At 32.3% G+C, this 25,774-nt stretch overlaps 1 protein-coding gene across 1 annotated transcript in view; it reads left to right on the top strand.

Annotated features, from left to right (window-relative positions):
- Positions 1 to 25,774, top strand: part of Cop1 (COP1 E3 ubiquitin ligase) — a 178,275-nt gene that overhangs the window by 21,435 nt on the left and 131,066 nt on the right. Inside the window, exons 3-5 of the mRNA XM_033762106.1 lie at positions 1,753 to 1,850; positions 7,537 to 7,613; positions 8,390 to 8,509. Coding sequence (XP_033617997.1) covers positions 1,753 to 1,850; positions 7,537 to 7,613; positions 8,390 to 8,509 — 295 coding nt within the window. The remainder of the gene's footprint in view (positions 1 to 1,752; positions 1,851 to 7,536; positions 7,614 to 8,389; positions 8,510 to 25,774) is intronic.

The raw sequence follows: 25,774 nt of genomic DNA, 5'->3' as shown, positions 1-25,774 counted from the left end.
TGTAAGAAATTTTCAGTCAGATATGAAGCATAGTCTATGATAATATGGTAATTTTAGCCTCGTCATACTTTTAAGTGTTGATGATACTGTTGCCAGAACTCATGAGTCATTTGTAATAGGTTATTGAATGTATTATGTACCAGGCATTTACTCCAACTTTCAGATTCCAGTACTGTGCCAAAGATCAGTGTTACTTGGATCCTTTCTCGTTTTCTCCTGTCTAGAAGGTAACAAATAAGAAATGAGAAAGTAGTTGATATCCAGAACAGTGAAAACTTGTGGGTTTATAGTACTTTCATTTGTTTTTTTTTTGTTTGTTTTTTTGGTACTTGGAATCGAACTCGGATCCTTTCACTTGCAAGGCAGGCAGCAGAACTGCTGAGCTAAATCCCCAGCCCTTATTTGTTGATAAGGTAGAAGAAAGTAGATGAATACAAAATCACCTTCTGTTTATAGAGCTGCAGTAAATTTATAGTTATTTAGTTAAAGAATAAAAAAGTTGCCTTTCTTTTTAGGAATGACCTCTGTAAATAACTCTTGCAATTTCTTAGGAATCAATTTTTTCCTGATTATCTGAAATAATAGAAATTTGAAGGCACCTATAAAGAAAAGTCTCATATAATCTATAGACAAATAATGTTAACATTGTGGTAAATGTCTTCAGTTTATTTAGAAAGTATATCTATATATAGTTTTTTTAGCGGATGTGAGATTATATATTTACCCACTGTATTCCAGATTGCTATTTTTCTCCAGCAGAGTAGTGATTATAATGGTGTTTTTTCTTATGTCATTTGTTCCTTTTCTGTGATTTGGTTGAACAACATTTAAATAATTTATTTTAAGGTATACACTGTTATAAAGGTTAAACATTATAAAAATATATGAAAGGCAAAATTTCCTATAGTCCTATTTTCCAGTGATAATTGTTAATAAGTTAGTTTTATATACGTTATTTATTGGCAGTATATCATTGCATTGGGTTAATGTTTACAGATGTACATCGTTTTCTAGTATGTAGCATGCCTCTATTTTTAGTTTGCTATTTACAGATAACCCTTGCCTTGAACAACCTTCTACATGTATATTCCTAAGGATAAATTCCTACAAGTAAAGTCGTTATCTTAAGGGCAAATACAGAATCTTTAGGGTTTTCATGCAACTTGACTTCTAGGAAAGTTGTGCCTGTTCCATTTTCTATAAACAGTGTATAGCATTCATAACTATGTGTGCCCCTTTAACTGACAGTGTTCTGTATTTTTCCATTCTAGTTAGTAAAACTTAGAATTTATGTAAGATTGAATCTTTTTGGTTACTAGTGAAGGTAATGATTGTCTCATACTCAATGAGTAATTTTTGTCTTTGTTCAAATATTTGGTTTTTCTTTTCAGTTTTGTTTGAATTAATTCTTTGTGTATTAAGACTGTCAACATTCGAAGAACATGAATGTTTTGCTTAACCAAACCATAAGTGATTGCTTTTCTAGTGTCTATACTATATGAATTGTATAAATTTAAATTAATCTTTGTATTTTATAACCAATAAGCTTGTTATTAGAGTTTACTTTGAAATATCTTGTATACTACTCAACCAGTAATGCGCTATCTAGTTTATTATGTAAAAATAATAAGCTGAAACAATTTGCTACTTTTTGAAAATGAAGGCTAGAAAACTAATAGACAATATTTTTTGACTAGCTTGTTAAATTTTCATTGATTTAATTAAGCTTGTTTTATTTTTTCCTGCTAATAGCTACAAGTGTATTCATCAGAGTTTGGAGGACAATAATAGATGTCCCAAGTGTAATTATGTTGTGGACAATATTGACCATCTCTATCCTAATTTCTTGGGTGAGTCTTTGGAATTTTTTTTTAATATATTCTTTCTCCCCAGATATATGCTAGTTTGTTCAGAAAGCCTAGCTCATGCACAAACAACTTTGTCTCTACTCACCAGGATGCTTTCCTCCTCTTGGTTATAGTGTGGAAGTTTCATCAAAACAGGAAAAGATAAGACAAAAACTCACAGAGCCTTTAGGATCTTGCATAGGTAGCCAGCCAGGATGTGAGGTTTAAGAGAATGCCAGAGGTCCAAAATACCTTTATGTCTCTCTCTGCAGTATTGTGCATTCTGCTTTTGCTTCTGGGACAAAGGTGAGAAGCAACAGAGGAGAAAATTAATAGGGAGGCGAAAAATTCATTGTTGTATATTCAGGCAAAGTGGGAGAGAAAAGTTGGATATGAGGATTACTGAGTTGAAGAGGAGAGGCCCTGAAGTGGGAAGGCAGTTGAAAAATCCGAATCGAGGAAGGCATAATTAACAGAATTTTTGTTACAGAAATGATAAGAATTAGAGAAAATAGAGAAAAGACATGAACCCTTAAGTGTAAGTGGTCAATGGCTAGAAGTAATATGTAATCATAAAAAAATTCTGCATGTTGAATGGCCTAAGATATTGTGAGATACCTTTAGTCTGACGGCTTTGTGAATGAATAAAAAGCAAGATTGTCAGATATAGGTAGTCATGAAGGTGTTTCCTGTTGTAATGTGTATCACAATTAACTCTTAATTCTAAAGAATGCTCACTAGGGTGTGATGACTATGTATTAGATATTGGCCTGCTAGAAAATACTCAGCCTTCCATAGCATTTTCTTTCTCCTCCATGTTTCTTCCCTTCTCTCTGATTCAGACAACATCTGTTTCTCTCCATCTTCTTTATTCTTGTAATCTCTCTTTCTCTTTCCAAAGTGTAAATGGCTCATTCTCAGTGGAGTGTTTAGACCCCATGCTCTTCGTGACTACAGGATATTAACCTGACACATATGAACTATAACTTCAACATAAAATTATGGGTCCATTTCCAATATAAATTAGAATGTAAAGACTATTAGATAGAATACAGCACAACGACCAAGACCAACTTCTTTTGCCAAGAGAATAAGTAAATCATAAAGATGACAGATTACAAATAGGATATACCATCACCAATCAAAAATAAGTAAGTAAAATGAGATGACTGATAGCTGGGAGCTCCTGGCAGCCTCGTGATGGCTGGTAGTCAGACGACCAACCAGGTAACCAGAGGGTTAGAACTTTCAGTCCATCCTCCATTCCCAGGAAGTGGGGAAGAGACCAAAAGTTTAGTTGATCAGCCGTTGCCAGTGATTTAATTAGTCACGGCGATATACTGAAGCCTCTAAAAACCTAGGAGGACAGAGAGAGCCGCGCTTTTCTAAACATATGGAGGTTCTGCGAAGGTGGCACGCCTGGAGAGAGCATGAAAGCTCCACACCCTTTCCTACCTACCTTACCCTATGTATTTCTGCATCTGGTTCTTCATTTTTGTATCCTTTCAGAATCCTTTGTAATAATCATCAGCAGTGGGGTGGAAGGGCGAAGAAAGGAAGTAAAAATACACAAGTTACAAACCCATTGGGATGGCTGCTATCAAAGAGGTTTGGGGAGAAGAGAAAAAGAAAACAAAACAAAAATGTGACAAGTTACATGGAGAGATGGTACTGTTGGTGAGAATATAAAATGGTATAACCACTATGGAAATAGTATAGTCGTTCCTCAAAAAATTAAAAGCAAAATTTCCATTTGTTACAGCAATTCTGTTTTTCATTATATATTTAAAACAGTTGGAAGCAGGGTACAAAAGAGATATTTTATACCAATGTTCATAGAATTGTTCACAAGAACCAAGATGTGGAAGCAGCCCTACTGTCTATGAAGGGACAAATGAATAAAAAAAGTGTAGTATATATCCATGTAGTTGAATATTTCTCATCCTTAAAAAGGAAGGGAATTTGGACACATGCAACAGTACTCTCAAAACATGTTCAACATGGCCCAAGACCAGCAAGTTCTCTCCTAGACCATAGGACCTATAGGTCCTGCCCAGCCCCACCATTTCCCCTATACCCTATATATTTGTGTGTGTGTGTGTGTGTGTGTGTGTGTGTGTGTGTGTGTGTGTGTGTCTGTCTTTGGATTTCTCTGTAGATAACATTTTATAAATTAATTTTCGTACTTCTGTAATGAATGTTGTTCTTTTCATTAATGTAAAAAAGTATCACACATGAAATATTTAAAATTTGTGTTTAGGAAAAAACATAGCTAAAACATATAAAGGCCTTCCTCCTGCGAGGTACTATTTTGGATGCTTTATGGACTTGTACTCTTAATCTGTTTGGCAGTCCTGTGAGTTAGGTATTGCTATTATTCAAGGGAGAAAACTAAGGCATACACAAATTAAGTAAGTTAAATAACATATAACCAGTAAATATTGGAATTGGGATTTGGTTAAGAAGCCTGGTTCAACAGTCGCTTTATGCTGTATTGCCCTTTTTTTTTGTACCGGGATCTGAACTCAGGACCTTGCATTTTATGCTGTGTTGCCTTTATGAAGACAGTTGGCTGGAATAGAGGGCTTCAGCAGTACAAATGCATTTTTTTGGTAGGGAGAGTTTTTTTTTTTTCTCATTCCTGTGCATAAGACTTCAGAGAAGTATAATTAATGTATAATCCATCTTTCAGATTTAAATCTCAGTTCTAATAACTGATCTTGGTTCAAAGTAAATGTCTAACTTCATTAGAATATGAAAGTGTTTGCTGAATGTGATAATGTCAAATTTGAAATCTCATAATCATTAGGTTTAATCATTCAACACATGATGTTTCCTGCTCTACACCAGTGACTGTACATTGGTGAACAAGACATTCTTTAAGTCCATAAATATTTAAAACTATAGTATGAAAAGAAAGCTAACAGCAAAGCATTGCTTTTTTTTTTTTTCTTCTGCTTTTTTTCTTATTTTGGGATACAGTATTACAGTGTCAAGACATTAGCCTTCAACTTGCTCCATAGTCCAGACTGGCTTCAAACTGGTGTTCTTCTTGCTGTAGTCTCCTGAGTGAGTTAGAGGGATGTGCCATCATGCCTGGCTCAGAACCTTTTTTAAAAAATAAATTTCCAAAATTGCAGAAAGTAATTGGCCATATTGCTGTACTTTTGTAAGTTACGGCATAGTTTTTTAAAAAAAAATTTTTTTCTCACTGTCTAACTTTGATGACTGATAGAGATCTAGACAATTTGAATGTTAATTCCTATTTCATACCAGCTAGCATTTTAAGAGATATTTTTTCTTTTTAAAGTTTCAAGGTACAAAAGTAAAGTATTTCTTTGATGAAGAAATATACTAAAAAAAGAAATTACTTTTTTTTCCTCCAGGTAAAGTTATAGTTTTTAAAAGGGAAACAATCTTGTTTGTCATAGCTAAAAAATCTGATTCAGGGGCCGGGAATTTAGCTCAGCAGTTCGGTGACCTGCCTTGCAAGGGCAAGGACCTGAGTTCAATCCCTGGTACCAAAAAAAAAACAAAAAAAATAAAAAATCTGATTCAGTAATTGAAAAGTGTATATTGGTAAATGTAACTTTAAACATTTTATATAATGCTGCATATCAGCAGATACATTTTCTTTTAATTTTTCTTTTTGCCTTCATTTGCCATAATTATTTTGCAGTTTAACTCTGGGGCCTTTTAAAAACTTGATTGTTCTTAAAATAATATGTAGGATTTCTTAGTAAAAATAAGTAGCACAAACACTTGTTTTACATTTTCATGATAGGTCCATAATTCTATGTCTTGCTGCCAGGTGTCCCACCAGATTGGATGGTTCAAGCCAGTGGGAATGTGTTAAATCACAGTTCTTATTCACATGGTTACTTCTATAAATGAAACATTAAACTCTTTTTTATTTGTTTATCCTCTGGATTATAACAGCTTTGTGAAGTACATACATTTCAGGCTCTTTAACGTTAGACTTCAGCTTCCCTACGTTTCTAACCCTAGTTCTTATCCTCCAATATTCATTTACAAAATCACTCTGACTCTGTCTCTGCTATCTCTATTTTATATCCTCTACAATTTTTCTACACACCATCCTCCTTTCTGAATTCTTTTCTGTTCATCTTTCTCCATACCGAATCTCTGCATGCTTATTTGGCCCAGTCCTTCACCTTTATATGAGTCCTCCTACTTTTTATTCTATTCTGACTGATCCTTGGCCTGTGTACTTTTAAATATTTGTACTTCATAAAATCTGTTTCAATGATAGTACTGATTATCGCGTACAGTATTTATTAAAACTACTGTCTTGCTAGTTTGAGTTATTCCAAGTCTTTGATTGCCCTGTTCATCTTTGAGACTTGGATTCTTCGTATATGTTTTTCCAAAATATTTGTGATTGTCTCGTGGTATAATGGAAAATATTAGGCAGTAGTGCTTGAATCCCACCTCTATCTTTTTCTGTGTGTCACTGCTTTTATGCTCCCTATTCTTTCTAAATAAAAAATAACTTATAAGGTAATTTCAATAAAGTGCCTAACTAAAACAGTGCTTATTTCCCCTGTATCAGATTTTTGCTATCATTTAATGTATTGGTTATTAAAAACAAAGCAAAATAAAATCTAAACCAAAAAAAAAAAAAAACCCAGAAAAATACAGTTATATTGACTTAAACATTATACAGAAGAATTTTCAGAGCTAGTTAATTCAGTGTGATACTCTTCTATTCATTCTTTCCTCCTCAGCATCTGACCTGATTCTTTGGCCAGCTATAATCTATTGCAAGGTGACTAGATCTAATCATTTCCTTCTAAAGGCATTGAACTGAAAAACAGCACATGTTTCATTGGTTGAATCTAAATTACATACATGAGTCCACATCAGTCATTGGAAAGGGCATAAATGATTATATTGGCTTAGGTTAGTTAATAATATTACTGTGAACTTGGGGAAAGATCTAGCCTTTCTGAAAGTTATGGTGGCACGTCATTTGGGGAAAACAATCATATTATCAAGAAAAAAATATACAGTTCAGTTTCTAAATTAGAAATAACAGTTCTCAATTAGAAAAGGGGCTAGTTTTGAAAATAAATGGTTAAATTTATGATAAACTCTAGAGACTAACTGAATTATTTTGAGATGCATGTTTGGAAACATTTTTTAACACTCTCTGAGTTGTTTGAGTTGTGAGGGTCCTACTTTGTTTTTTAGCTTCATAAAAGATAGTTTTTTGTTAGTTATAGGAACACATAAAAAACTGAATTAGTGTGCTTTGTTGGTGAGTTTTTGGATAGGTAACTGATAGTATTTTCCATAATATTTACAGAAAAGTTGTAAAATAAGTCATCGGTACTTATGGGTGCTCAGTTAGTTACCTATGCCTTTGAACCTGTAGCACAAGAGACATATAGTAAAGAATACTCTCTCCCCATTTACCAATAGTGTCATCCTTGAGAAAGGTGTAAGAGTAAGTACATATTCTAAACAATTTTCCTGTGGTAATAGAAGTCATAATAATAGAGTCAAGAAAACTTTCTGATTTGAAATACTATAAAAACCTAATTTTTGTATATGATCTTTTTAGCTTTTCAGGCTTTGTAAAGTTAAAACAGAATCTGTAAACAGAAGAATTAGAAGACACATATAACAAATGCAATTTATATGTGATTTTTGTTTCTGTTTTCAGTGAATGAACTTATTCTCAAACAGAAGCAAAGATTTGAGGAAAAGAGGTTCAAATTGGACCACTCAGTGAGTAGCACCGTATGTTTCAATTCTTATTACTATTTTTAATAAATTTCAGTTTATTATTTAGTATTAACTAAATATTAAAATTAGTATATAATTTGTTTTTCTTAAAGGAAATGTATGATTCTATTGAAATAAATAACTTCTAATTTCATTGTAGAACTTTGAGACAAGGTCTTTTTATGTAGTTCAGGGTAGCTTTGAGGTCCTTTGTAGCCCAGGCTGGCCTTGAACTCTTGGCAGTCTTCCTGCCTCATCCTCTCAAGTGGAATTACAGATGTGCACCACCACACCTGTCAAAAGAGTATCATCTTTTGAAAGATCTAGTGAAGTCACATTGAGACAGAATTGGCTTGTAATATGTGATGTTTGAAGGATCGTTTATGACAAAAACTGAGCAGATATTTTTAGATTCTCAGTTCAAAAGGATTAGCTCCAAATTATTGAGACAGATGAGCTTAAATTAATACTTTGCCAGTTGCAAAGTTGAAAATATGGTAGATAATTAAAATCTGTTTACTTGTTTTGAATTCTGTTAACTTTTGTCATTAATGGGCCTTTCATATCTATTGTCTGAATTCATTTAAAGGAGAAATGGTATTTAAATTACATGGAGAAGGGTGTGGGAGCCAGGTAGTTGGCAAAGTATTGTTTGGAAATTATTTCCAATTTTTTCCACTGTATTTTTTTATATCTGTGTAATAAGTGTATTGGAAAATAGCAGTTAAGCCTTTGTTTTAGAGAATGTACAACAATCTTGTTAGGAAGTTACTGTTTTTCTTCATTTTTAGAATGGCCACAGGTGGCAGATATTTCAAGATTTATTGGGAACTGATCAAGATAACCTTGATTTAGCCAATGTCAATCTCATGTTGGAGTTACTAGTACAGAAGAAGAAACAACTGGAAGCAGTAAGTAGCAGATGAATTTAAAATTTATTCTTTTGTTTTAAATGATAATGTTTACTGAAAAGAAAATGATCCAGAAATGTTTTAAAATTAATAGTCAATAATCCATCTTTTTTATTTGGCCAGAAAATATATCTTCTGAAAGAGTCCCCCTGAGTTAAAGAAAAAAATAAATTCCTTTTAATATAACTGTTTGCAATGGTCAATTTGTATTAACAAACACCAAGTGTTAAAGGGAGTATAATTTTATTTCAATAGCAAATAATTATACTGCGAATCTTCTAGTGACTGTCATTTTCGCCATATCATTCCATTTACATTTGAGATTTGGAGGAGGAAATAAGAGATTATTTTTATCACCATAAAAGTGAAGTACTATTTTCAGCAGTTATATGTTGATTTGATTGGGTTAAGTAAGCATCATTAGTCTGGCTTATCTAAAGGCATTTAAAGAGATTAATGGATTTCAATATTGTTTCATACAATTAAGAAAAAATGTAAAATTGCATTTATTTTATATAAATGTGAAAATGCAAAATGTAAAATCTTATGTATTAGGAATGAATATATTATAAGCAGCACACCTTTGTGTGAGCAAATGCACATCATCATGCCTAGCTTAAGCATATGAAGGGTATTTATTGAGATTGTAGGGGGGAAATATTTTAGTACTCATTCACACAAAGGATGAACTGAACAGCCAGAATTTAAGGTTAGAACTGGTTTCTCTGGTAGACTAGAAGCAAATGAGATCACAGATTTGAATGTTGCTGATAGTCTGTCTTTTTTGCCCCTTATGTTTATTTGAATGCAACAGCTATGATTTTCTTTTTCTTTTCTGATAGACTTTCCTCTTGTTATATAGATAATGCAGTCATCTCTACCTTGTTTTTTTTTTTTTTTTTGGTGAAAGCAGATAAAGGGCTCTATTTTCCAACTTCAGTTAAAAAACTGGATAGATTCTGATTTACTTAGACCTAGATCCCACTAAAAAGGTGAGAATCTGTTAATAAGAGAAAGCAGTATGTGAGATTGAGCCAGCCAACATGGGTGTTTTCTATGGTGTCTTTTTTAGTCTTCTCAGATTGTGGGAATTTCTCCTGTGGTTTTAATCATCTACTGTTATATGTTGAAGGTTGCAGACAAGATTGGACTGTGTGTGTGTATAGATAAATAAATATTTTCACATAGTGATAGATGATGTAGATAGACTTCATTCTGAGAATAAGTTATTATTTTGACAATAAAGTTACCCTGTTCCCTTTTGAAACTGAAGATGACAATACACGGACAATAGGGACTAAGAAAATGGGAGAGGAGACAATGGCAAGAATATTTTTGTGAGCTATAGAGCAGAGGAACAACAGGTAATAGACTTTCAGATCTGAAAAAATATGTATACTAAACCAGCAGTGAGGGGAATGCCAAGAACTCTTGTTAAACAGAGGCCCTGGATTTGGGAGTAGTGGGTACCACATATCACATAACATATATATAGTAAGGGCTGAAAATCCTCCCTTTACCAAGACTTGGCAAGAGAGGAGCTCTCTGGAATACATATTGTGGGCCAGGCACACTTAACTGGTGTGTTGGTGGATGGGCACCATTCTGAAAACAATTAATATTGAATGTGAGGACTGCTAACCTGCCTTTTGACAGGATAAATATAGTTTTTGTTTCTCTTATGTTTTTTTGTCTTAGAATTGAAGAAATACAGTTATATTAATTTTAGATCACAGATCCTTTTTTTTTCTGAAGAGGTACCCAGCTTCAAGTAAAATTCTTATCATAGACTTCATGTTATTGTTTTACTTGAATATTTCAGGTATACAGAAGACTGTGACATAGTCTGTGTTTTAATAAATGATAATACTTTGCTGTATGTCTTTGACTTCAGTTTTGAGAACCAATTAAACACAGTATGATAAAAAATTGAATATTTTTGTCATTAATTTTTATACAATAATATAACAAGAAATATAAAGATGATAGTTTTATCAAATTTATTCAGTACAAGAATCAACCAGGTGAAATGGCACCTGTGTGAACAATGCTCAGGTTAGTCATTATGTAGACAAACGTGCTGCGGGAATGACCTCGGGTAAACTTTTAAATGGTTAAATAGTTGTTATATTTAAAATTCTTTCATCTCATTACCTTTTCCCAGAGTAACCACTTGTAAGAATCCTTCGCAAGTATATATAAAGTTTCCTTATATAGAGAGTATCTATATTAATATTTACAACTACAGAAGTTTTATTTTTATAAATTAAAAGTTTGCATGAAGGTTTCATATTATAGTTATCCTTTTTACATGTACCTCTTTGTTTACTTTTTAAGGTACATATTGCTAAACAGATCTAATTTAATTTCCCTGTAGTAATCCATTGTAAGAAAATACCTGTTTGATGGCATTAAACCTTTGAATGTCAGTACATCATTTAGTGCTTTGTTTTACAATATGCACCTAGTTATATTCTTTTAGGAGTGTTGTTTTCAGGTAATAAGATGTGTGTACATATTTTAGCCTTATTAAATAATAGATATTAGCAATTTTTCTTTTCCTTTTTTAAAGACAGGGTCTTGTTCTGCAGTTTAAGTTGTTTTTGAACTCATTTTATAGTTCTGATTGACCTTGAACTTGCAGCAATCCTCTTCCCTAAACCTCTTGAGTACTAATATCAAATGCACGTGCAGTGACACCTGTGGTAGCTGGCAAATTGTTTTTCTTATTGGATCTTTCCAAATGGATCTTCTTTTGGATCGTACTTTAAAAACACTTAGTATTTTTTCTGTTTTGGTTTCTGTCAAGGTGATAAATAGCAGATAAATATTTTTTTAAACATGCCTGCGATTATAGTGAAGTTGAAAATGTTTTCATTTGCTAGGTCATGTCATATTGGTTTCCTATATCCTGTCCTTATTGATGTCCTGTGTGTTTTCCTAATACATTTTTCCTTATTAATTTTTAATTAATAGTATGTGTTTGTATATATATTTTGGGTATTGCCACTTTACCAAACATTTATTTTGGCAAATGAATTTTCAGGATTTTAGATTATTCTATTTCATCTACTTTGTAGGCTTTAGTTACACAGTTTTCTTTTGCTTTTTTAGTGGATGCTTTTGAGTTCTTAATGCAGTAATCACCATATTCTACCTTCAAATAATTCACTCCCATCTATATTGGAAGAAACTTGTCACTGTGCTTCTGTTTCCTTTCCTGGTCATTGTACTACTTTTTGTCATACATTTTATTTATTCTACATATGTTATAAACTCCATAATACATTAATTGTGGTTTAAATAAGAGATTTTTCTAAAGTCTCATACATACCATTTCTGGCAAACTGTTCTTTTGTGTAGATCAGATTTTTAGCTGCTGTAATTTTTCTTCTGCTTAAGGACATCCTTTATCATTTTTTCCATGCAGATGTCCTGATGATAAATTTATTATTGTCTTTCTTTTTGTGGTACTGAGCATTGAACCCAAGGCTTTTTTTTTTTTTTTTTTTTTTTTTTTTTTTAACAGGGTCTCACTATGTAGTTGAAACTGAGCTGGAACTCACTATGTAGCCCACGCTGGTCTCCAACTCACAGTGATCCTCCTGCCTCGGCCTCTCCAGTGCTGGGATTATAGGCGTGCGCCACCACGCCCAGCTGACGGGGGGGGGCTTTCACAAGTGAATTTTGTTCTTAATCCCCTTTTAGTTTTTTGTTCTGAATAAGAGTTTTGATAAGTTGCTAAACTGTGAATGCTGAACTAGAATTTATGCTCTTTCTACATCATCCTCCCAGAGGGCTGGGATTACAGGAGGATGCTACCACAACTGGTTTAAATTAATTCTTTTGTATGTCTGATAAAGTCTTTGTTTCACCCTTGTGTTTGAAAATACTTCCATTATCAGTATAAAATTTTAAGTTGACTTTGGAAAAGATGTTACTTCCTTGTCTTCTGACTTACATCATTTTAGGTGAGAAGTCTGTTGTCATTTTTGTCTTTTGTCCTGTTAAGGAAATGTGTCTCTCACAGTTTAAAATACTTTTTTTCTGATTTTAAGCATTTTGATTATGGTGTGCTATACTACATTTCTTGTTAGTGGGATTCTTGAGCTTTTTGGATGTGTGGGTTTATAATTTTCATCAGATTTAGAAATTTTTCAGCCAGTATTTCTTAAAATATTCTTTCCCTTACACCTTAGAAATTCTTGAATTATACATTTTATTAGGTTTGTTGAAGGTGTTGCACAGATCAATGGTAAATAATTTTTTGCTGTTTTTCACCTGTGTAGTTCATTTTAGATAGTTTCTATTGCTCTTTTCAATTCATGAATCTATTTTATCTCCAATGCCTTGTACCTAACATGCTTTTTGCTTTTTGCTTTTTTTTTTTTTTTTTAATCAAACTGTATTATGAACTTGGCTAAAATTGTTGTTGTTTTTTTAACCTTAGTATTTAAATTTTCATGTACTCTTCATTTTTTTATTTTCAGTATTTTGCTTTCATCCAACTCTTTTCTTTCATTTGTAGAACTTTCTTTACAGTTTATTTTAAAATTGTTTGGTTGTATATAGAATCCTAGAGTGAGTCCACCCACCCACCCATCCACCTTCCCTTTCCTCCTACCTTTTAAAGATATTTTCATTGCCCTTTTGTTTCTGCTAAAACCAGCAGTCCTTTTTACTGTTCTATTAAAGGTAGTACAGTGGTACCTTGGTTCACAAACTTAATTTGTTCTACAATTCTGGAAAAGATGGCCACACTTATGTCTGGAAAAGATGGCTGTGATTGTGTTTGTCACCAGATTCAGAATTTGCAAACAAAAACAAAACTTTGCCAAACAGAACTAAGGTACTTCTGTATATTGTCTTACTGGATTTAATATTTTCATTTTGACCTTGTTTTTCAGCAGTGTGTTTATGATATTCCTAGTTTTCCCCTTTTAAAAAAAAACATTTATCTTTCTTGGGTTTTTAGGAAGTAGGACTTTGTAGTTTTGAACATTGTGAACCATTTTTCATTCCACACTGTACTTTTCCCTTTAGAGTTCCAATTATGTTGCTAGTGTTTCATATCCCTTAGAGTTCTGATACTATCATTTTTTTTCACTTTTTCCTATAAACTTAAATAATTTATATTGAACTGTTCTTTATTCCTTTCTTTTGCTATATCTAGTGTGTTTCTAACCTGAGATAGTTTTTAACCTTAAATTTAAAAAAAAAATTAGCCATATTTTTCATTGCTCGTATTTATGTTTATTTTGATTTCTTTCCTGTAATTTGCCATCTCTACTCATTTTGTCCTCTAAATCCTTTTATAGTGACCCACTTATAGTGATTTTTTTAAAGTCCTTTCCGTATTTCAGCATCTAGACAATCTGAAATGACTTGCGTTGTCTCTTTTGCTTTTGATTTTTTGACTTCTTTGCATGTCTTAGAATTTTTTTGTTGTATTCTCTCCTACATTCAAAAGTTGTATAGAGATTAAAGTTGTTGATATATTTTCTTCTTTCGTAGTGTGGTGTTTTCCTTTCTCAGACTGTAAGGATGAGAGAGGGATTGTTTTTCGTCTAACTCAGAAATCTAGATGAGTTGGGCTCAGTTACTGCTTCAGTTGGCTTTGTTTCATTGACTTTTAAAAGTAGTATATGTTTTTATCTCATTTTTTGTTACTGCTTCTGCAGTCCTTCTACATTTAACATCAGGTACCATCCAAAGTTGTGATGCATGTATTCTTCATAGTAAACATTTATTTCCTAAAATATTTATGGTTTTTGTTGTGAAAAAAATTCATGATCATCTTTTATGTTTTTTTGAAAAATTAGTACATTGTCACTGTCTATAATCTGAATTGGTCACCTTTTTCAATTTTAGTAGTCAAGCCCTTGGCATTGGGAAAGTGTTGACTATAATACATTACGGTTTACTCATTCTATGAACTACTGTATTTTGTCACTTTTTTACAAATTTGCTTATGCTTTGAAGCATAGACATTCTGAAATTGTTTCAAGGCTTTATGTTCTTTTTAGCTAATGTTTTAATTGAGTGTTCATATTTTCTTTTTTTTTTTTTTGAGTGTTCATATTTTCTTTTTTTTTTTTTTGAGTGTTCATATTTTCTATTTAAATGTTTTCTATTAAAATCATGTCACACAGCTGGGTATTATGGTACACACCTCTAATCTCAGCCTCTGGGAGGTGAAGCTCTAGGAATGCAAATTCAAGCCCAATAGGGGGAATTTAAAGACTATCTGCTAGATAATAGAAAGGAAGGAAAGTAGGAGAGAAGAAAGGACTGAAAAGGCTCAGTTCATGTCCCACTGCTACAAAAAAAAAAAAAAAAAACACTTTATAGCTGTGTACTGCAGAGTTAAGTATGTATGCTGCTTTACCCATAGGAATATAAGTCATCTTTTAATTTCATATCCTCCATAGGATGGGGAATACTTCACTTTTAAGGAATTTATTATCTCATCTTTATTTAGAGCCATTCGAATTTCCAAACAGCAGTGTTTTGTATTGCGTTGTTTTGTTATTCTAAAAACTTTTATACCCCAGGCGCATTCATCAAAGTTAATTTGAGATAAGGTAAAAGATAAGCTTTGTCCTGCACCCCCCCCCCCGCATGGCTCCACTGATGTAAAGAGAGTGAAATGAGAAATTTTGAAGAGAACTGGAGTGAAATTTGGTAAGCAGATCAGTTTTTCAAGAGAAATTTGAAGGTTAAATATTTGTTTTGTTTTGTTTTTTAATTTTCTGTGTCCAATGGCTGGGATTTAGCTCAGTGGCACCATGCCTACTTGGCAAGCACAAGGTCCTCAGTTTGATCCCCCATGCCAGGGGATAGGTAGTGGTGGTGGTAGTATTTTTTTCCCTGTGTCCACATAGACTCAAAGATGATGCCTGAAAAATAAAAATAAAAATAAAGGTTCATGCCTGTATACAAACTTGACGGCTGTTGTAAGTAGTACAACCAGAAGTGCATATTTAGAAATTTTCCTTTCACAGTAAATGTAAGAAAGAAAATGTGTTGATATATACAAGAGTAAGTTGTGAATAAGGTATGGCAAAATGACCTTTGTTAGTGACGTGTTACCTAAGGGAAGCCTGATGCCCATAAGGAATAAAGGTATTAAGTATTTTTAGGTTAAATCTTAGGACTCTTGACTTCTGTCATCATACCTGGAAAGTTCTTTTTCTCTCTTCTACTTTTCCTGTTCATTTAAAAAAAATCAAATGATTTTTTTCTCCTAATTTGCAGTGTCAAATGTTATTAACAAAATTGATAGCAAACATTAGCAGTTCCTATGGTAGTTTCATCATTCTTTATCCTTCATATCAACTTCCTAGAAGCAACCTTTTCACTTTTTAATTGTTCTTATTTATATTTCAGTTCTTTTTAAATAAGAAAAATTTTGCATATTTATGTGATAGCATATGATGCTTTATGTGTTCATTCATATAAGCATTTATCTCCTAAAAATATATTATTTCTTTGTGATCGAAACATTCAAAATCTTTTACCTTTTTTGTAAAAATAGTACTTTATCATTAACTATAAATAGTCATTTTGCTTTGTGAAAATAATACCATTCTCTTTGGAAAGGCTTATTATGGAAGTGGACACGTTTCTTCCTTGAATGTGCTAGTTCTGATGTTGAGAAACTATTGTAGAGTTAACTACTTGGGAAGATAAGCTCATGGTAACCAGTAACTACACTCATAAGGATTAAGTTATTTGCATACAATAAAGTATAAAAAGATGAACTACACTGAATGTTTACTTAAGTCTGACCAGTCCATTTTCTCCCACTTGGAAAACTTACCTAGCATACCTCTTATCAGAAGGATACTAAAGCATAAAATTGGTACAAGACTTAAATACTTAATTCACATGCTTAATTGTTAGGCCATTTCCGTAACAGGGGTGATTTTTCTTTTAAAATAAAGCAAATCTAGTTAGATAGAATAGGGAAATACAGAAAAATCAGTATTTTCTAAATATCAAAGCATATTCCATTCCAGATGGCAGACATGCTTTCTCTTAAGATAATTGACTTATGGACCAGATAGAACAATTTGATAAAAATGTGTTAAGTTGTAAGAAGGACAATATAGAGACTAAGATTTTAAATATGTATATTTCTTTTATTCCCCTTTCCTATTTCTTTGCATTGTTTTTCTTACTCTGTTGTTTCCTGAAAAGGAAAGAATTGGGCTGAATGGTCATTATATCTTTTTTTAAGTTTTGACAGTTGGTAAGAAATATTTTGAGAACAAATATTTCTGTTTTTAGTAGTGGGTTAAACAGCTTTAGGGGATTACTTTCATGGTCAGTTTCTGAGACTGTTCTAAGAGAATATTGTATGACATTTTGGCCTATTGAGCTATGTTCTTCCTGTTTCTATTTTTTAAAGTCTTCCATTATCTCACATAATTTTTTTCCAGAGTTATATATGTGAAATTACAGTTTCATACTTGTTTCATTTATCTGCTTTCTCAAAGTTATGTGTTACAGTACTTATTGGGAGGGTTACAGCCTGGAAAATGTATCATAAGTTGAAAATACTTTTAACCTAACACACTTGGTTTAGGAACACAATACACTGTGGTGTGTTTCTTTATCTTCATAATCTGATAACTAGACTGGGAGTTGTGACTTTCTGTGGGCCAGCATCTCTAGATGGTATTGGATTGTATGTGGCTAGCCAGGAAAAAGATAAAAATTTATAATACAGTTCCTACTGAGTACCACGATAAAAGATGAAAAAACTTAAGTAGAACCATCACAAGTGAGGAACCATCTGTATTTGAAGAAGATTAAACTGCAGAGGAAAGTACTGAGTTCTTAGTGTATGTAGTTGAGGCTTTGGGATTTTTTTCCCTCCTTTTCTAAATCAGTTGAATTATTGCATACTGATTTTGGTTGCAATAAGTATTCAAACTTATTTTGAAGATAGGACTTAAGATTTTTCATTGGTTTTGCCTCTTATCCTTTAAAGTACAAAGATACCTCCCTTCTCAAAAGGCTGTATAAATTGTGGGAATATGTTTGATAGGTTTGAGGTAGCCATGTTTTTTGTAATATGTATTATATCATGATTCTCCAAATTTTGATTTTTTCTTTTTTTTTTGTCATCTGGGCCCTTATTAAACAGATTCCTGGGATCTTATGCAGAGCAAAAGAATCAGGATTTCTAAAATCTGATCCAGTGTTTATTTTAATAAATACCCCTGATAATTCTATTTATTTTTATTTGGGAATTAATCTACTAGCTGTTTTTATTCTCCCTTTCAAACAAATAAGAAAAAAAATACAATTATATATGTTTGTAAAACTCTCATTATTCCCATTTATAGCTTTTGATACTCCCTTTACATATATTTATCAGATGCACCTGGAATTCCTTGGCTCTTTTTATGAGTTTCAACAATAATAGATGAATACTTGTTTTATTATTTTTGATAGTAAATATCAAGAATAATAATTATTAATAATCAGTATTATCTTAATTACCATTTTTAGGGATTTACTATTGTCACCCATTTATATTAGAAGTTTTTTGTTTTCAAGTGTTTGATTTTCACTGAAATCTTCTACAAAATATGTTAATTATCACATCTATTTGAGTATTATAGATAATAACCAGGAATAGTAAATTTTGGCTTTGGAAGGTATGGATTTCTCCCTATTTATTATATTATGTTTATCCTTACAAATGAAATTCTTAGGGGAAAAGTGAGTTTTATTTCTAGAAACTACAATTTTTGTCTTGATGTTTTAAGTTTGGGAAGAAAAATCATTACCCATAAACAGATTTCTTTACATGTAAACACCTACTTTTTAAATTAATTTCATTTATTTTGGAAAATTGCTTGCTTTTTGAAATGCCAGCTAGCAAATGGAAAATAGATAATTAGAGTTAGTATAGTAAATCCCCGACTTACAAAAATTTAAGTTGTGAAGTTTCACAGGTGTACTGTATATGACTCACTTTGTCCAATTACTAATGAATCTGACTTACAAGTACTCTCCCAGAACGGAACCTGTTTGTAAGTCAGAAACTTACTGAACACTAATTTAAATAGGTGCATAAAATTGCTTCATGCTGTTTATGCTGTGGAGTTAGTGAAAATATAACTTCAACTCAAAAGTTATATCTTTTAAAAGAAAAATTATAATTTTTCTATTGTAGGAATCACATGCAGCCCAACTACAGATCCTTATGGAATTCCTCAAAGTTGCAAGAAGAAATAAGAGAGAGGTATATTATTTTATGTATTTTCTGTAATGTTTCACTTACTGTTGTTGACTATTCTGCTGTGTAAAAAGCATTTACTTTCAGGAATTTTTCTTAAGTTTTGCTTTTCTAACTTTTTTTTTAATTTAAGCCTTTATAACTAGATATTTTTTAAACCCCTTTTCCAAGATGACTTGGAAAGTTTTCAGTAGCATTTACCATAAAAAGACTAATATCACCCCTACAAAGAGTAAAAAAATAGAATTTTTAAAAAATAGAATTATTAAATGACAGTGTCTTCATTATTATGAAAAGAAAACGTAGGAAAATTGAAAGTCTTAACAGTTTTTCTTAAGTAAAATACTACTTATTTAGAACTTGGAAAGTCACCCAAAGTCACACAGGACAGCTAAAAGACAATTTTGCATTAAGTTTTATAAGCAGAATGTTCTAATTTAGCACGTATAAAATTTCTGAATCTTCTTATATGTGTACAAAATATGGGAAAATAAAATAATCAAAATTTTGTGTCCTGGGAAACATATGAAAGTAATTCTGAAATCTGTTTTTTCTTTAAATTCCCAGCTGTCTTAAATCTCCGATGTATATACTTTAAAAACTGTCTAGTTGTGGTACTTTTTACTTTTGATAATGCAGTGACTGTCTGTTATGTACTGTGATCTGGGCTTTTTTTTTCTAATACAAAGATGAGATTTTTATTTTGTCAAAATAATCAGAACTTTTACATTATTTTAATGTGATATTCTCCCTTCTTTTGATTATTCTTATGTCCTATTTTTAACTGGTGTTTTTTTCTTTTTTCCCCTCTCTGTGGTGTCAGGGATTGAACCCAGGTTAAGTATGCTATGTCAATCACTTTAACACTGAGCTAAATGCCCATCATTTTTTCTGTTGTATTTAAAGAGGGGCAGGCTTGCTAAATCACCCAGGCTGGCCTTGAATTTGTAATCCTCCTGCCTCACCTCCCAAGCACTTCAAATTATAGGTGTGGACCACAGTTCCTAGCCGTTTTTTAGCTTTTTCTGATTAAAATTTGGATTAGATTTGGCTAGTTATTTTTTATAATAGGTAAATATTTTTTACATGATTTATAACTATATTTTTTTCATCCTTACGCTAGGTTAATTGTGATTTTAATATGTGTGTTAAGAGAAATACTTATATTCATTGCATTTTTTAACATTTCATTGTGTCTCTCATTGGGGGAGCAAGAAAGGAAGTGATATCCACTTATTTGTTTAAATGTCTTACTGTAGCACACTTCCTCAAACTACTTCATGCTCAGAATCACCCTAGGATCTTATTAAAATTCACTTTCTCATTTAAGAGGGTCTTTGTTGGAACCTAACAAGCTGTATTTCTAGTAAGCTCAAGGTGATGTTGAAGCTCTTGGTCTTTGGACCACCTTTTGAACAGAAAGGCTGATTTTTTTTTTTTTTTTTTTTTGGTGCTGGGTATTGAACTCAGGTCCTTCCTGTAGAGAGGCAGGTGGTGTAACCACTGAGCTAAATCCCTGGCCCTGAAATTTTTATAACATATGTAAATAAAGTCATTAATGCATCATGTGCACTTAACATTTTTTTGTTGTGGAAAATGATTATTTTTCATATTTTATACATTTTAAAATAGAAAATATGTAATTATGTGTCACTATTTTTTAGTCTTTGAACTCATTGAGAATAAGATTTGGTATAAAGGAAAGTACCTGATAATGAATTAGTAAAGGTACCAATGAAGTGAACAGTCCAAGCATAAAAATTCCTGGAGGTTCAAGTTTTCATTAGTTCCCTGATAATTTTTTAGGATTACTCACAGCTTCTGTAGGAGTCTGTTGATTGATGCCTAAAACAAATCATTAGACTTGAAATAGTTTCAGGGGATAGGATGCAACTTATAGTTGTAACATTTCTGCCCTTACCTAGCAGGCTAACAGGTTAGTGACTATATTGCCCTTAATAAAATTTGGTTTGCTTTTTTTTTTTTTCAGTTGTATCCCTAAGTGAATGACTGAATATTTCAGTTTTAATTACATAAGTTGAATAAGGAACTGGGTTTAAACTTTTAAAAGTTTACCTAGTACTTTGATTAAATTTAAATTTCATAATTTTTTCTATTAGTAGAATCTGGTATTATAGTAATATAGAATCATAAGGTATACTCTAGAAATATGGTTGATTAATGTCCCATGTTTCAGTGCAGCAGGAATAAACCAAGTGGTTATATTTTCTTGTATATTTGCATTTTTAATACTCAAAGCAAATATATTTGTTAAAGGTACTATCTCCTATAGTGTATTTCATAATTAGACTTATTCAAGTAAAATATAGATTGATCTAGAGGCAAATCATTACTTTTGAATTTGTTTTTTCTAAGATTAACATTCAAATTTGTGATTTTGTTTGTAAATTGATATAGAGTACTGAAGTTGAATCTGCTTTTCAGATTTAAAATTATTATTATATTTGGCTAGTAATTTAAGGCTATTAAAATCATGTATTTAATGCTTGATGCCACAGGCCTATAATCTTAGCAATCTGTTAGATTGAAGCAAGAGGATCAAAGTTTGAGACTGGCTTGGCAACTCTGTAGATTTTATCTCAGTCTAAAAAAATAATAAAAGGTTAGGGATCAGTGACAAGACCTAGAGTTCAATCCCCAGGACACTCCCCCCACTCCCCTGCCACCATAGACACACACCACACATACTCAATCTTTATTTTTCTCTACTAACTGTCTTTAGTGTATAGGGGGAATGGAAGGTACAGGACACATTGTAGGCATTTGCATTGACTATCTGTTGCTGTATAACATATTGCCCTCAAATTTGATGGGCTAAAACATCAAACATTTAATGTGTCAGGTCAGGAATCTCAGTGCAGAGTAGCTAGCTAGGTTCCTTGGCTTAGGTTGTTCACCATGCTGCAGTCAAGGGGTTGGCCAGGGAGGCATTTATCTCAAGATGCAATTGAGGACTGAACTCTTCCAAGCTTGCTCCCTGGCTACTGGAAAGAGATACCCATGGCCACAGGGTTTCCCTACATGCCAGTTGTCTTCTTTTAGAGGGAATGAGTGACAAAACAGAAAGAGTGAATAAAAGACAAATGCCACATACTTTCTGTAACTTTATCATAGAAGTAATATCCGAACACTTTTGCTGATTTTTGTGTTAGAAACAAATCATAATTTCATTCCCAATTTAAAATTACACAAGAATGTGAATGCTGAGGTGGGTGAGTTTTGGAGGCCATTTTAGAACCTGCCTACCATATCATTCAATAGTTAAATATATTTAGATAAACAAATTAGTTTTCCATCATGGTCACATTGAACAAAAAGGTCTTTGGTTTCCATGTGAACGCCATTCTCATCCTTTCAAATCTGTACTAGCATTTGAACAATTGACTTTGATTTAATTTTGAAATAGAATTTGCCATTTTTGGTACTTTATTGAATAGTTCTGATGAGTCTTGGTTTCCTATTGGTTTCACTTGGAATTTAAGTGAATTGAATTTTTAACTATTTTTTAAACTCAAAAAAGTGCATAAATCAAATTTACAGTTCTAGAAAGAGTGATCCATCCACGTAACTACTATCCTCATGAGATAACAGAATATTTTTGGTACTCCTGAAGCTGCCTTGCTTATCTTTTTCAATTTATAGCCTTTTCCCCTTTTCATTAGGCAACCAATATCCTGTATTTTTGGCAGTTGTAAGTCCTTGCCTTTCTTTAATGTTTTGATGCTTAAGTATTTATATACCTCTCTTTGCAACTGAGCCCTTGTTTTCCTCGTCTTAAGGGTAGTAGTTAAGAACAGATGTCTCTCACAGAGTGTAATCTGTCTTTCTTGTTATGATTAGTATCTTTTATGTCAAGTAAAGAAATTGTCAACTGTGGTCATGAAAATATTTCCCTTAATTTTTTATTTACATCTTTGTTTATCTTTCACATTTAGATCTATAGTTGGAGATTTATCTTTGTGTATAATGTGACACATGGGGATCTTGCCATATGGTTATCTAGCTGTCCTAGCATTATTTTAAAAGTCCAACCTTTTCCCTGTTTCTCTGAAATTTCACCGTGTCCTACATCATATGTCCATGTGTACATGTATGTGTTTCTAGGTTCTCTTTTCAGGCTCTCTATTCTATTAATCTCTCCTTGTGATGATTCAGCATTGTATTAAATAATAGAAATTTAAAGCGAGTTACTGTTTTTCAGGAAACCTTCAGCTACTCATGTTTTTTGCATCTTTATATAAATTTAAGAATCATTTGGTACATTTCCAGGGTAAACCTGTTGTGATTTTTTAAATTAGGATTGCTTTAAATCCAAGGACAGACAAATTTGGGAGAATGTGTCTTTGCAGTATTGTCATCTAGCCCATGAACAGTAGGACTTCTGTTCATGAACTTGATTCTTTTCATGATTTTGGTCATAAACCAAGCTGGATGAGAACCAAATTCAGTGGTTAGTTTCAGTGTTTACCTTATGGAGAAATTTGATTCGGTTCTCATCCAGTTTAGTTTGTGACCAGAATTACGGAGAGAACTGAGTTCATGAACTAAGGTACCACTGAACATGGTATTTCTTTATTAAAGTGTGTGTGTGTGTGTGTGTGTGTGTGTTTATGTATGTATATGTGTATATGTATGCACATGCACATATATTATCTGTCTATTTATTAAAGTCTTTAAAAATCTAAAAGTTTTGGTATTTTTCACAGTATCAGTCTTATTTTTGATTAGTCATTTTTGATGAATTTATAAATAATGCCTGTGCCTTAAAATTTTTAGTTTCTTGTTGCTGGTATATAGAAATGCAGTTGATTTCCCATACAGGGTTTTTTTGTTTAATCCAGCAATCTCATTAAACTCATAAATTCCATTTTATTTGTAGATTCTCTTGTTTTTATGTACACATAGTAATCTGCAAATAATAATAGTTTAGTGTTTTTGTGATCCTTATATCTTTTATTTATTTTTCTTGTCTTACTCTGCTGGCTAGGACATCCGGTACAATGATGAATAGAAGTGGTGATAGCTGGGCATCCTAGTCTTGATGGTGATCTCAAAGTGAAAGCATTCAACGTGTCACCATTAGGTATGATGTTTTCTGTAGGTTTTTTTGTAGGTTTTTTTTTTTTAATCATTCAGGAGTTAAATTTGTATTCCTAGTTTGTGAAGTAAATTTTTTTCTTTAATTATGAGTGGGGTTGACTATACTCCCAAAATTTTTATGCATCTGAGACAGTCATACTATTTTTCATTCTGTTACAGTGGATAATTACATTGGTCTAATATTATACAGTCAGTCAACTTTGTATCTACAGTAACTAGCTACCTTGATTGCCCCAAGAATATCTTTTCCTAGATACTTTGCATTCTAGAAAAACCAACCAGGACAGTTAACTCCCTCTATTCGCATCTCTTTGTGTAAACTGATCTTGGTCATCATGCATATTCTCTTGTATGTGGTTTAGATTATTAATATTTTGCTTAGGATTTTTGTGTCTTTGTTCCTGAGTGAAATTGTGAGATTTTTTTTTTCCCCCTTACATAAATTCTGTGCAATTTGTTATAAAGATTCTGTTAGCTTTACCAAATGAATTGGGGAATATACCTTTTAAAATGTTTTTTGAAAGAGCTTGTTCAGTCTAGGATTGATGTCTTTGGACCTGTAGCTGTTCTCAAGAAGATTCAAATTATTGATTCAACTAACTGTTGAACATTTATGTATTCAGGTCTTTCTTTTATGTATCACTTTTGATATATTATACTTTTTAAAGGAGTTACCCTTTCTCATGCTTCTACTTTTTCAACATAATTTTAAAACTTACTGGCATAAGATAAGTCTTAACAGAGTCCCAAGTTTTTAGTATCCCCAGGGTTTTCAGTGATGTCTTTCATTCCTGATACCTTGTCTTGTATTGTTCCCTTTTTCCTTTTTTCTTGCTTAGTTCTTAGTACGCGTGTATCATTTTTATGAATTTCATCTAAGAACCACTGTTCAGCTTTGTTCATCCTCTATTTTATGTTTGCTTTGCATTTAATTTTTGTTCTTTATTATTTTCATCCTTTTGTTCCTCCCAGTGCATTGACTTAGATGTGCATATTACTGTGTAGATTGCTTTTTATCCTATAGGCATTTATGGCCATAGTTTCTTTTTGTTTGTTTTTAGCTGCATGCATTGATTTTGGTATCTTATTTTGTTTGTTGTTTAATCCCAAATAATTCCTTGTTTTCATTATACTTCTTTATTAGGGCTGTTGTTTAATTAGAAATAAACTTACACTTGAACATGAGAGTTTTCCTGTTGTCCTTGTATATTATGGATTTATGTTTTGATTATAGAATAATCAAAGAATACTTGGTATTCTATTCCTTTGGACAAGATATTTGCTCTGTCACCTTGTAGTTGATTAAATTACAAGTGCAGTGTAAAGTGTTATATTTGTGACAAATCACCTATATCCTCACTTGAATGTATTATTTTTTCTTTTTCTTTTTTCTTTTTTTCTTTTTGGTACCTGGGATTGAACTCGAGTCCTTGCGCTTGCAAGGCAGGCCACCGAACCGCTGAGCTAAATCCCCCAACCCCTGAATCTATTATTATATCTATTACTGAATCATTATGTTTGGGGTAAATGTCTCATAGGAAGAATATAGTTGGAACAGTATATAAACCACTTTTATTTAGACCATATCAGCCTATCATTTTATTATTGCTTTATGTTTCTTTTTTCCCTCTGTCTTTTGTTGTTGTTGTTAAATTTTTCTCCCCTTGGTTTTTTTCCTCCACACTGGGGATTGAACCCAGAGAGTACTGACCTACACTCCCAACCCTTTATTTTTTAATTTTTTTTTTTTTTTTCAGACAGGTTCTTGCCAAGTTGCTCAGGTTAGGCTGGAACTTGGATCCTCCCACCTCACAGATTACTGGTGTATGCCACTGTGCTTGGCTTTATTGTGGAGTATTGACCTCCTTTTTAGAATGTCATTTTGATTC

This window comes from Fukomys damarensis, unplaced genomic scaffold (genome assembly GCF_012274545.1).
Source record: "Fukomys damarensis isolate Sample0158 unplaced genomic scaffold, DMR_v1.0_HiC HiC_scaffold_11, whole genome shotgun sequence".
Taxonomy (NCBI): Eukaryota; Metazoa; Chordata; class Mammalia; order Rodentia; family Bathyergidae; genus Fukomys; species Fukomys damarensis.
The sequence above is the reverse complement of the archived record's forward strand: the minus strand, read 5'-3'. Positions and strand labels throughout refer to the sequence as shown.